Source organism: Crassostrea angulata, chromosome 7 (assembly GCF_025612915.1).
Source record: "Crassostrea angulata isolate pt1a10 chromosome 7, ASM2561291v2, whole genome shotgun sequence".
Classification (NCBI taxonomy): domain Eukaryota; kingdom Metazoa; phylum Mollusca; class Bivalvia; order Ostreida; family Ostreidae; genus Magallana; species Magallana angulata.
This window is the reverse complement of record NC_069117.1, coordinates 38,634,733-38,648,099: the sequence shown is the minus strand read 5'-3', so window position 1 is coordinate 38,648,099 and position 13,367 is coordinate 38,634,733. Positions and strand designations below refer to the sequence as shown.

Sequence of the window (13,367 nt, the reverse complement as noted above, 5' to 3'; positions counted from 1 at the left end):
TGTGGGAAGTCCTGAAGACCCCACCCTTCTATTGCATGTTAGAATCGGTGTAATAATGTGTTTCGTACCTTCGGTATCCCAGATGGCAATTTACTGACCTTTGATTATAGCTCGGTTACTACAATAGGAAGTCATGAATGTAAGTGTTTATAAACAGTTCTGGAATGGCATACTCAATGTGAAAACTGTTCTGCATGACTACAAATTAATGTAAGGATGCAAATCAGGTCAAGCATTAATTTTGAGAAATTTTTTTCTTTCCTTCCCAAAGTTGAATTTTATTGAGGAACAAAAAGTAAGAGATTTATTGGAAATGAACAAATGTTTCTGATATTTTCACTGATATGTTTTCTTGATCAAAGTGACCAATGTATATAGCTGTATTTTTTATGCAAAAGAAACAGTTTTTGCAATATTTTTTTTTTTATTACAGGCGCAAGCCGCGGAAGAAACTAGTCCTGACATAGGAAATGGCGATGGCTCAGTAGCACCTTGGGTAGGTTTCATGCTCAGTTTACTACTTTTCCATATTTTTGTGGTCACATTTTGTAGAGTGGAAGTGGATTTACCTGTAAGCTTTAAGTGGATAATCTGTGTATTCACTTTTTTCACTGAATTTATTTGTTCTCCATCATTTTTCCCCCTCTCATTTAATTTCCTTTTTCATGTTCTGTAAATTGTGTTTTCCAAATTAGGGATGTTGTTGTTTGTTTGTTTTTAATTATTGTAAAAGTTGTGTTGTTCTTGCTTTGTTTGAAAAAAAAAAAAAATGTCGGACCTTGAATGTTTGCTGTGTCACTTGGTAGCTGCCAGAGGGTCCCAAACATAAAAAGTCTGGGTCCACTCCGATCGACTTTACACCTAACCCCAGAGAGTTAAGGGCAATATCTCGCTCTAAGTCTGACGCGAGCAGCCGGGTTACGTTTCGAAAGCCTTCGACATCCCAGAAACGTCAGCCAGGGGACATAAGTCCAGAGGTATCTATGTCATTCACCAGTGCTGTTTAAATGTTTGCGCACCCAATTTTTAGACATCTAAAGCATTGCCGAAACTGACTTTGAAAGGGAAGCCATGTCAGTTCTTACCGCACCCTTTTTTTTCCTCATCCATGCCTGCTGCCTGACGCCAAAAGTAGATGTTGATATCTCACATTCTCAGCTAGTTCCTTTCATCAAGCAACACATACTATTCACCTCATTTAGTCTTTAAAAGCTGCTGGCTCTCCTTTTTCACCCAGCTCCAAATTGCAAATATTATGTTAAATTCCCTGTAATGTATATTGCAAATGTCCAAGTGCTTAATACGTGTGCCTTTGTATGAAAGTTATGGCAGTTATATTCGTTAAAGTCCTCGGCATGTAAAAATCAAATACTTTTGAGTTAAACTTGTAATGTGTACATGTAATGTAAACATTTAAGTCAACCTTGTGAGTCAAACTGTTCATGTATATGTGTTGAGTCAAACTTGTCAACATTTACATCAAACATATAATGTAAACATTTGAGCCCAACTTGCAATGTTTTCATTTGAGTCCATCTTATATACATTCAAGTCAGACTTGCAATTTAAACATTTTTCAGTCCTTCTAGTGTTTAAACATACAAACCATGTCACTTATTTCTCACATTACCTTCCTTATTCACCTAAGAGAGAGTACCGTTCAGCTGTGTCAAAGTCCCTTTGTACAGTGTGTGTCTGTTACTTACATTTAATAAGTCAATTCAATCAAAAATTTCCTCAAGAATTTGGTTTGATAAATATTGTTTTATTTTTTTGAATTTGCATGGAGTTTTCAAAATTTTTTGCTGTGGCACAATATTGTTGCGATTGGAGGATGGCGACATTACATTTTTTCTGATATTTTGTACCCCTGTATTGTAGCATGTGTTGTTTAGCTCTAGACCGTCTAGACGGCGTCCAGTGTTTGGAATAAGACAGGTACCAGTATAAAGTTCTGTTGGGGACTCAGACAGTTGTGTTTGCTCACACTTTGCATTTGCACTAATCTCAGTTTTGCCAATTTCTCATCACTGTGGTTGTTGTTTTCTTTCTCTTTTGTGAGTTTGATTGAATTGTAGTTAGAAAAAACTAATGCATTTTTATGGGTTTGTTATTTTTTTTCTCCCTTATTTTCTATTTTAGGTTCTTTGTTTTTGAAGAATAATAGAAATTACTGATTATACTTACTGAATGCCATTTGTTGAAGCAAAAAAAATTAAAAGTGTGAATGCTTATTTTTCTGTTTGTTTTCAGGACTATAATGATTTAAAAAATGATAAATAAAAATCAGTATTGTGAGAAAAACAAATTGCATTTTTGAGATTTTTGATAATAAGATGTATGTAATTTAAGACAAACGTAACAATTTTAATAAGTAGAGCATGCTGAAGTTAAATGTAAAGGTTTTTCTTCTAGCATGATACAAATTAAGTATTGAATTCCATGAGCTGCTCTATTCATTACTTCTGTATAGATTTGCAAGCAGAATCAGACCATATAATTTTAGATAAGTTTAAGATTACATATATAGTTTGATATAATTTTCTTACCATGTTCTAACTTTTTTGATTTTTTTCCTCAATCTAAGAAAATAAATCTAGTATTTAAAAAAAAATCTGTTATACAATATTCATCTCGTATGACCAATAAAAGTCCATGTACATGTTATATTTACAGTTGCCTATTTTGTCTGTTGCAGGCCATAGTGGCTCCGGCGTCTGATGGTAGCAGTGTGTCCGACTCCCCAACCACCTCCCCCAACGCCTCCCCCACCCCCACACACCCCAATAACTCAGAAGACACGCAGTCCGTCCAAAAGAAAGAGCTGGAGTACGATGTAAGTTCTAACACCATTTACCATATAAATAACTACATTAGGACTTTTCTGATGGGTACTAATTTTTGCTAAAATAGATAAATATAATCAAGATAGCAAAAGAAAGAAATCAACCATGTTTTATATGGTTTTAACAGCAACTTATTCAGAAATTGCAGAAAATAAAAAAGTTGATAAGCCTTTTTTTAGAAGCAAAGCAGAAGAACTTGCACCAACAGAAAAAACCCAAGTTATACAGTGTATATACATGTGTTAGTGCATGAGTGTGTTCAGTTTAGTCAGGCACTAGGGCATGAATTAGCATAAAGGAAATTTTTTTATTAATTTGGGTAGAGTACCAGGAAAAACAAGTCCATTGTTGTGGGAGTTTTAAATATGACTAGGTATAAAGATATGAAGGACTTGAAATGACAGATATGGTCTTCCTTTTATAGAAAGAGTTTTATGTATATGTGTTTTATAAATTCTTGTTATGAATATGCAAAGAGTGATTCACAGTTTCTCAGACTGTTTAACGGTACTTTCAGGAAATAAGTCAGACCAGTCAAGCTTCCATTGGTCAACCACAAAAGCCGATCATTGCCGCTGAAGAGGACGAATTCAGCTCTGATGAAGACATGCAAAACAAGGTAATAGAGCGTTAGAGAACGATCAAAGGGAAGTAAGTCAAACCTGACACAAAATGCACACAGGTGGAATGGGCTTCAAAAAGAGCTATTCTCTAAAAATATTGTTTGAATTGGAAATTTTGGTCTGTTATAAAAGAGACTCATGTTATGTATAGTTTTATTTTATGCACTCTGTAATTAGATTACCGTTATGCAAATTTGATGATTTTTATGTTTTCTGTAAAATGATGGAATATCTGTTTTGTTATATACATTAGTATATTGTACATGTATAATTTCATGTGTATTAGAAAATTGAAAATACCTTTGTGATAAAACATACTTGCCTGTTTTCTTTCATGCATTGTCCCATTTAATTTTTTATTTAAATCAATTATGATACATTATTCTTAGAAACATGTAGGAGATTTTCTGATGGAAATTGGATATGCAGGATCTCTGTCTTTAGTGGCGTTTAATTAGTACAAGGTGATGGCGAATAGCTGCAGCTAGTCCCAGGAATTGTTACAAAAATGATATTATTGTCTCTCCTTGCTGAAATTAATCCACAATTGTTTATTCTATGGTGTGTTTTGTCTGTTTTATTAACTTATTTAACAGTATTCAAAACTGACCTTTCAAACCCCAAATCCTTAAAGTGAAAACTAAAAAATAACATTGATATGAAGTCATTTAAATGAGATTCATTGCTAACCCTGCTGCATACTGTAGATTCCTTGTAATACACGAGAATTAAGTTCCACGGTTTCAATCAAAAACATAAATTTTTAAGTATAAAATTGCAAACACCATATTTTTTCACATCTTACGGAAAAATAAAAGTGAGAATTTTAATCAGAAATCTGCAGTGTCTCTTTCTTGCGATTTTACACAGATATTAAATCTGTATCAAATATTAAACGTATAAGGAGTCTATAGTAGTCATCAACTGAGTTAACAGTGTAGAAGAAATGTTCTGTCTTTGATTTCTTGACTTCTTCCTGCTCCAGGTGACAGCCAATGGGAGACCACCGTCTCTGTCCACTACACCCCTTAATGCCAGGTCTCAGGCAGAGGTTAACGTTACTTACTTACATTTCTGATTCACACACAGCTGTATCTGAGCATGAGGCTAGAGGTCAAACCCATGCCAACTCTTTACGGCGCTATTTCACCCACGTCATATACTCGCCAAAGTCTTCATAATCCATCATGCCCTCAGATTTAACCCACTTATGCTAGGGTCATTTTGGTCTTTATAAAGGAGGAATGGGACATACGCCTTTGCCTTGTGACACACTTTCATTTAAATTCAGGAAATTAACACTTTTTTTTTTATCATCGGCCTTTTACTGTGTAGCTAAATAAGTTTATGCATTAGTCAGCTTGTTAAACATGTATGTAGGTGGCAAGTTTATTGTAAATGCCTTAATGTCATTAGTTTTGAATATAAAATTCATTATGTTTTGAGTATGATGAAATTTATTTTTACAAGTGTCTCAGAGTGTCCCATTCCACTTTTATCACCATTTTAAATCATGATTTCATTTATCGTCAATTTTTTATTTTCAGGTACTATTCTACAAAGGTTATTTTGGTGTATGAAAAATTTTGGCTTAAGAAGAAAAAAAAAAAATATATCTGGAAGTTCTCAAAAGTTCCGCGATTTCCGTTAAATGTCTTGAATTTGTTAAGATCATTTGGTAATTTGAATTTTACGAAAAGATATGTATGTTACTGCCAAGTTGAAAAAGTAATTATTTTTATCACTAAAATCGCCAAATATTTCTGACACCTAAATAATCTGATACACAGCCTTTTCCAGACAATTAAATTCAAATTGATTTGAAATTGACTTTATCTGTTATCAAACATACATTAGCTTCTGTACTACATGTACATAATGCAACTTACTGGTAATAACAATTGCTTGTCGAAAAGGATATCTACTGGTACTTGAACTAACTTACTTAAAGCAATATGAGCTGCAATTTTCATGGTGAATTTTTTTTTTAACAAAAATTTTATTTTCTACTAAAATGACAAAAATATCATGTTTTTTAAAAAAAAAATTCGCCAAATTTTTGTGAAAAGGCCGTCAAGGAGCCTTAATTGGAGCGAAATTGAATTATTGTCGTCCTGTACAAAAATTGATTTGCTATATGTTCCTTAGAAGAGATATCTTTCCTCTGAATAAGATTAATGAGTTTTTCCAACCTTATTTATCATAAAAGTTTAAGTTACATGCAGACAAAGCATACAAGCAGGTTTTTATTACAAAATAAAATTCTAAAAAAATACAGCTCATATTGCTTTAAATGATAATTACAAACTTTCTACTTTTTGCTCTTTAACATTTACCGGTATTCAATTTTAGTGACAGTGCTTTGTACATTTGTGTATTTATTACATATGTTAAGATTCATCTATTCAACAATTACTCAGCCATGCTGCTATAACTTTGCAATGGGATATATGGTCTAATTCATGTTAATATGATTATGTATATTGATATTTACCCTTGTATTTAAAACCACATATTGTAACCTGTATATATATGTACACATGGCTGTAAAAATGTTATCTACCGTGATTACTGGAATATCAGATTTCAAAGTTTATTGTACTGAAAAATGACATATAGGGACTAATCTCATTTGTAAGACGATACTTGCTTCCCTTTGAATGCATTTTGCAGTTCTCTACCATGTATATTATCTTAGTAATATAAATTAATACTGAAAACTTTTCCCTAACAATGAATCTGCATGAAAAATATAAGAGTCCCATGCAATGATAGAATGACTTTTAACATATATAATGGAGTATTTACACACTTATTTACTAAATGCCATAGTATTCTTAATAGCATAAATTCTTTGCTCATGGATGATTAAACTCATTCTTTTGGCATTTTTTCCCCTTTTCAGTCAGATGATTTCGGGCCTTTCAACGACTTGCGGCAGCTGGAAGGCAAGCCGGCCCATATGTCTGTATTCCTCAACTTTGTCCTGAAACATCAATCTCCTGGCGGTGCACTGGTAAGACTAAGTACTAGTACATGTATTAGTACTCCATCAACCACAGTTTAGTTTTAGTGTGGATTATTTTTATACAGATTGTTTCGTATCTAGAGGAAACAGTGCTTTGATTATGTTCCTTTAACAGTGTAGAATACGTCTAATAATTCTATTGATGATAAAAGCTACTGTTTCTCGTTGACAGTTATTCTACATCACAACAAATGTGTACCAGCAAGCAAAAGGAAACATTAAGGATATGCAGAAGTGGGCTTTTGAGATTTTCTCAACGTTTCTTGCAAATGGAGCGGTAAAGGCTTTTTACAACAATTTATGCTTGATAAAAATTACCAAACAATTATTATCATTACTAAATACAAGAATTATTGAAAGCCAAAAAAACTTTGGAACCTATTAGGCATCATGAAAAATTATACAATTATATAATAAATAGTCCATGAAGAAAATTGGAAGCACAAAACACTTGGTAGAGATTTTATCCACCCGTACAATGTATGTCATATTGTTGAAAAAAAAGGTTTTTAGTGCAATAACTGGATTTTTCTTCTTCCAGCCTTTGAAGGTTGAAGTTGACCCAGTCCTCGTGGAAAGGATAGACGATATCCTCAATAGCAAATCCTCAGAGAAAGACGACATCTTGAGGACCGTGTTCAATGGAGCGCGTAATTATGTCCAGGCTGAGATCTCAAACAGTTTGCAGGAATTCCGCAGCAAACTATGTCTAGGTACGAAAGTCAAATGTCAGATTGATCGTAACTGATTTTACATGGGTTACAATTTACTATGTAGTTGACATAGGGATAATGAACTCATCTTCTTCCTGCCTTTGTTTTTTGAAGAGATTTTCAGTTGACATGTAATTAACACAATTTAAGTACACACTGACATGAAGTCACAAAAAAATATCGCTAAATGCAAATGATACTCATGATTCCATATATGATACATAATACTAAAATGCATGTGTAGACACATATTAAACTGAAGTTTTACACTTTATTAACAATACCAACTATTGGAATTTGCTTCATTCTCTTTATATCATTTACTTACTGGTAATCAAAATGATACAGATGTTGCTATATATCTGGAGACCTTATTTATTTTTAATTTCAATTTATTTTCTGTTGTGTTTAGGTTTTGGAAACATGTATGGTCTGAATAATCTTGCTCCAAATATGAAGCAAAAGGACGAAACAGAAGCAGTGTTAAAGTTACTGTCTCCATACTTTGATACAGTCCCGTGAGTGTTAACTATCGGCAATGTGAAACAAATGAATCTGTTATGTGTATTCCTCAGCTGCTTTCATATGCATGAAAGTTATTTCAGTGTGTCTGCAGCATTAAAAAACCTAAATTTATGTAAATTTTGTGTCATTTTTTTTCCTTTTTACATTTTGATGATTATTTTATTTGATTATGCATTTGATTTCAGACAACTAGATGAAGATAGCAAACCAGACACAAGCCATGCTATAGGATGGGCTTTAGCAACATTCCTCAGGCACAACTCCATGGTGGATAAAAAGCACTCCTCAATGGAGAGAGTTCAGAGTTTTGTGGCAAAAGACAAGAAGAAAATTCTCATGCAGAGGAAAAGGGTAAGAATATTCACACTGCATCAGTTGATTCAGACACTACATGTAACTTTTGAATTCTAAATCCCAGGAGTAAGGACTTATTCAAGTCTTGAGCAGTATTTTTTGTTTTTTGTTTTTTCAGACGCTGACACAAAAAGGACACACTTTTCAGCCCCAGCATTTTTCTCGTGTGGAGAACTGCCTGTTTTGTAAGGAGTTGATCTGGGGTGTCGGCATCCAGGGTTACCAGTGTTCTAGTAAGTGACAATCATGTTGTTTCCTTATTTTATGCCAGTACTGACCTCTGTGATTCAACCATTATGCCTCAAATCGCGATTATATAAAATCGCAAACGCCAAATTTTTATCATAGTTTCATTACCGGTAGTTTACATCTGTCCGAAAAATAAAAGCGAGATTTTAAAATTCCGGGGATGTACTTCTCATTTTACATAGATATTAAATTTTCGTGTTTAATTACGAATCTACAGTGTACAAGTACATTGTTATCTGTAGGATACTGTAAAACATGTATAGATTAGTGAAAATGATTTTTAAATGTTCTGAATTAAGTTTTTAAAATGTCCCTGAAAGAACTAAAATATTTTGTGCATACCTGGTATTGCTTCTGGTTTGTCTTTCTGTCCTTACCTTAAACTACATATTACTATAAATAATGGACTACTACTACTGTACTAGGGCAGAACATGTTAACAATTACAAATACATTTTTTTTTCAGATTGTGAACAATGGATACACAGGTACTGTTTAGACTCTTTAGAAGAACAGTGTCCAAAAAAGAAGAAGAATCGGCCTCCCTCGTCTGTGTTCAATATTCCAAGACCACATGCAGGTAAGCCCCTTATGAATAATCTCATGCTTTATAAATATTTATATGAATTTAATGTGGGGGGTGGGGATGAGCAGTTCTTATTCTTCACTAATGGTGTATGAGGCAGCGCTCAAACCAAAAACTTCCCTGGGATAGGGGCCCTTTGATTTCGCTTAATGTCAGTTAGACAACTTCTAAATCCACGACAAAGATCCAATTTTGTGTGATCCCAATGCTGATTATCAAGTCATTCTTGTAGACAGACATTCCACCTCTAGCATAGAACAAATACTAAGTCGATCAGGTATGTAAATAAGTATGGGGAGTACCCATTGTTTTTAACTTTTGGCGTATAAAGCTTTAATAGGCCTATAACCTCTTGATGCATGCAGTCAATTAAGCTGCCAGACATTCGACACAAGGTGTATATACATGTATATTATAGACGTTTCAACATACAGTAGGTGGGTTAGAACATACAAAGCTGTAGTGACAATCTGTATCCTTAATTTTGCCCTCAATTCTTTTAATAACAGTATATGTACCAGGTATTTACAACATTACTAGTATTCTGTTTTCTGTGTTTAACAGCTTAACGATCTTTTCTGTGCATGCAGAGAATTGATAGAGTTCTGTATTAAGTCATTCTGGCCTGGCATGGTCTTGCATGCAATGTAATGTTGAGCTGGATGACCATGTTTTGTTGTTCTGTGTATACAGGCAGTCACGGAGTGGTGAAGCTCATTCTCCCCGAGCTCTGGCCTGCAGGTATCAATAGTAGATCTATACATCTACATGTTTAAACATCTGTCGGTACTAAGTAGATCTATACATCTACATGTCTTAATGTCTTCTAAAGTTCACCATTGTACAGATGTATTCTGCACTGTTTAATAGCTTACAGAATACTAAATGACTGTAACAGAAAAATGAAAAAAATAACATGTTAATTAGTGTTATACATATGTACTAGACAGTGTACTTGTCAAGGTGTATTTTAGTCATCACAATGTAGTTTAGTATTAAACGCCAAGCATGTTTCAGTTTAACACCAGTGGATGGAATTTTTAAGTTAAGACTTCGTGTATTGATCTCAATCTTTCAGTTGAGGTATAAAGTTTTTCTCAGTTTAAGATGTTGTAGTATGTTTTAAAATGGTGATTGAAATTTCAAATTTGTCCAGCATAGCGTAACAGCTTTTGACAAGGTTATGTGACACAGAATCAACATTCATATCATTGCATCGCATTTCTTCATTAATCTATTGTCACACATTCAATATTAATTTTGACTTTTTTTTTCTTTATATCTTTCATTATTTTTTTTTATTTATTGGTAAAGGAATACAGCAAAGAAGTTAATTTTGATATTTGCAAGGCTGAATTTTAGATTGATCTTAACGACTGGCAACTAACCACTTTCTTGTGAACTTTTTTAACCGAGTATTTATAGACAGGGATGACTAATTTAGACATTGTAGGCTAGCTACTAACACAACTCTCTGCTTTTATCTTAACAAGTGTTCCATGTGCCACTGGCTTTGACAGGTAATTTATGAATGTCTGGAGGAATGTTTTGCTTGTGATCTGCCATTCCAAACCTGTATTTCCAGAATATAGCTCTCTCATTCAAATTGTGTAATCACTTTTTATATTGACTGGAGACCTTCTATCAATTACCTGATATGAAAAAAAATATGTAGCATCCATACTATCTTGATAGATGATGAATTGCAAAATTGCAGTTTAAAGTCATGTTATAAAAGTGTGTATATGTATTTCTGTATATACTTTGTGATTTGTGAGGGATTAGTCTATGGAGACTGAGATTATTCATGATCAAGTTTCCTTTTATCAAGTAAGGCATGCTGAGTTAAACATTGAATATGCAAGTAGTTGGATTGAAAGAAAATGAAAATTTCTTATCATTTTGATTTAATCAACAAAATGTATGTAGCATGATAAAATGTATTGGATCTAATTGCTTTTATGCATGCATCGTTACTTGAGATGAATATATTTCTCAATCTGTTGAGTTCAATTTTCCATCAATTCATTATTTAAATATTTCCTGTTTCATTCATATTTGCATCCAAATAGTTAGTTCATTTGCAAGACGGGGGAAGGAATTTTAACTGATGACAAGAAAAGAACAAAACTGTCTGCTTTTGCAAACACTGTTCACTGTAGATGAAGTTGTTTGACCTTGACCTTCTTAGAAGTCATTCAACCTTGACCCTGTTTGATGTCATTTAACCTTGACCTTTTCGTTTCAGTGTCTGAAGCGTCCAGTCCCGGCCCAGTCACCCCGACCACGTTCAATATACAGCCGGTCAGGGACGAGCGGGAGGATGACAAAGGTATAACCAGTGTCCGTCCAAGAACATAGTTTGTCCCTGTTTTCTAAGGAACTTGCATTCATATGTGTATTGCTGGGTTTTTTTTTTAGCTCTCTCAAGCTGAAAGTCTGATCATATATTCTTTTTTGCTGGGAAAAAGCATCAAGTTTTATTAGCAAAGATAAAAGTTTCAAAATCAATGGCACTCACTTGAAATGTATTAATGTTTTAATATTAAGTTCATTCTTGGTGATTGAAATAATGGATAATTAGAATTAGCTGACAGTTTTGCTTGAACTTGTTTCATGGTTTCATGAATTAACATTATGAAAGTGATTTGCTGGTTTTTGCAGTCACACCTATGCATACAGTGGATTCCTTGATCAAAAGATACGACAAAGCACCATCAGAGGGACCCGGTGACCGCAACAAGAGCCCGAGCGTGGAGGAAATGACCAATAAGTAGGTCTCAGTGACCCCAATATGCACTCAGAAGTCCTCATGATCGATGCATGTTAATCAGAAAACATACCAAATTTTGCACACGATGCACAAAACACGCGAAGCTTGTTAGAGAGCAGTATATACTTTGTACATATGCTTTGAGAATTTGGGATGCTAGATATATCACAAACTGAGGGCTATTAATGGATGGCATTATTACAGAATTTGATAGTTTCATTTCAAGCTGCCTATATATATATATATATAGACAGAGCTATCTATATAGTAGAATTGCTTCAAAATGAAGAGAATAGCTCAGAAATATACATGTACAGTAAATGATCAAAGTCATCTCTGAAAGAGAAGGATTTTTATATGAAGAGCTGGGTGTTTCTCTGAGCTTTTCTGTTCTTTCCTGTGGTGACAGCCTAATTTTCTAATATTCAGCTCGGGCCAGTGCAAGTATTGTAGTAAAATATACAGCATTATATCAACGCCAATCAATGAAAGCTTGATTGTTGAGTAATTTGTTTTTAAAAAAAATGAAAATTAGAAGATATGAGCAACAAATCAAAAAAAAAATTCAGTGCATTGTTACATCTCTCCATGTCAAACGTTAGCGAGTATTGTTCAATTAATGCTTACCTTTTCTTGCGAAATGTTTTTTATTAAAGGTACATGTGTAGTCTTGTAAAATATGTACAGCAGCCTTCACGTATGACTGGCCAAAGCTAATATAACATTGACTATAAATACTAAAAAATCTCTACAAAATTATACCAAAAATTAAGTCATTTTATATTCTGGAAAGGACATTTTGTTTAAAATTTTAGATCTCAACTGGCTGTAACTGTCAAAACTTAAGAAGTACAGTGTAAGCCAAAAAAAATTTTCACTTTAAGACTTGGGACTTTTTTGTAATGTGGATGTTATTTTCCTTTGTTAACCTTGTTATAGGAAATCCACCGAGATCAGTCGATCCGAAAGTTTAAAGGGTCGGCAAGACCAGAAAGGCAGAGTTAAACAGCGTCGCGTTAAAAGGTGATGTGAAATCAATCGCATGTGTCTTCTTGACTGATTTTGACATAATCCCTGGGGATTATCAGATTGTGGTGATGAGAATGTCCACTCTTTGATAATACGTGTTTCATTTCACTGTACAAATTACATCCAGTTTTCTGGGGGGGTTTTTGTGGTAAGGTTTTAGTGGAGGTTAAGTAATGCAATACAGATATCATGATTTTAGTCATGTAAATGGATTTAGTGCAAGTCATAATACATTTAACTGGATTTAGTGCAAGTGGTATTTAACATAATTGATTTAGTGTGAATTGGTTTTGGGAGTAAAGAAGACATTTGTACAGTAAATGAAGACCCAAAGGTTGCTGTTGACTTTTTTTTTAAGTCTCAGCTTTTGTAAATCTAAGCCTATATGTAATTCCAAGAAAGAAAAAATAAGCATGAAGTTTCATTTATTTTTACATGTACCTTTTTATTTTCATACAGTCTACCAGCATGAATTTACTTTCAAATTCCAAAATAAGACTTACTTTCTACTTTGTTCTGGCATGCAATGGACAAAAAAAATCTTACCCCGGTAAATAAATGTGGAAACCCAAAATATCAGATGTTAAGCTTAAATCAAGCATGTGGGGATGAGTTCAGAAATTCACACACAAAACTGATTC

General features: G+C 33.6%; 1 protein-coding gene across 4 annotated transcripts in view; it reads left to right on the top strand.

Annotated features, from left to right (window-relative positions):
* Positions 1 to 13,367, top strand: part of LOC128193054 (rho guanine nucleotide exchange factor 11-like) — a 53,547-nt gene that overhangs the window by 27,548 nt on the left and 12,632 nt on the right. The window contains exons 9-26 of one of the 4 annotated variants that reach the window (XM_052866249.1): positions 434 to 496; positions 807 to 977; positions 1,882 to 1,938; positions 2,699 to 2,836; positions 3,364 to 3,465; positions 4,455 to 4,520; positions 6,375 to 6,485; positions 6,670 to 6,774; positions 7,039 to 7,210; positions 7,623 to 7,728; positions 7,921 to 8,086; positions 8,208 to 8,322; positions 8,805 to 8,918; positions 9,157 to 9,201; positions 10,418 to 10,444; positions 11,173 to 11,256; positions 11,589 to 11,697; positions 12,637 to 12,720. In XM_052866249.1, the coding sequence (XP_052722209.1) occupies positions 434 to 496; positions 807 to 977; positions 1,882 to 1,938; positions 2,699 to 2,836; positions 3,364 to 3,465; positions 4,455 to 4,520; positions 6,375 to 6,485; positions 6,670 to 6,774; positions 7,039 to 7,210; positions 7,623 to 7,728; positions 7,921 to 8,086; positions 8,208 to 8,322; positions 8,805 to 8,918; positions 9,157 to 9,201; positions 10,418 to 10,444; positions 11,173 to 11,256; positions 11,589 to 11,697; positions 12,637 to 12,720 (1,835 nt within the window). Of the gene's footprint in view, positions 1 to 433; positions 497 to 806; positions 978 to 1,881; positions 1,939 to 2,698; positions 2,837 to 3,363; positions 3,466 to 4,454; positions 4,521 to 6,374; positions 6,486 to 6,669; positions 6,775 to 7,038; positions 7,211 to 7,622; positions 7,729 to 7,920; positions 8,087 to 8,207; positions 8,323 to 8,804; positions 8,919 to 9,156; positions 9,202 to 9,617; positions 9,666 to 10,417; positions 10,445 to 11,172; positions 11,257 to 11,588; positions 11,698 to 12,636; positions 12,721 to 13,367 lie in introns of all 4 variants that reach the window. The other 3 variants (XM_052866248.1, XM_052866250.1, XM_052866252.1) reach the window with 3 other exon arrangements.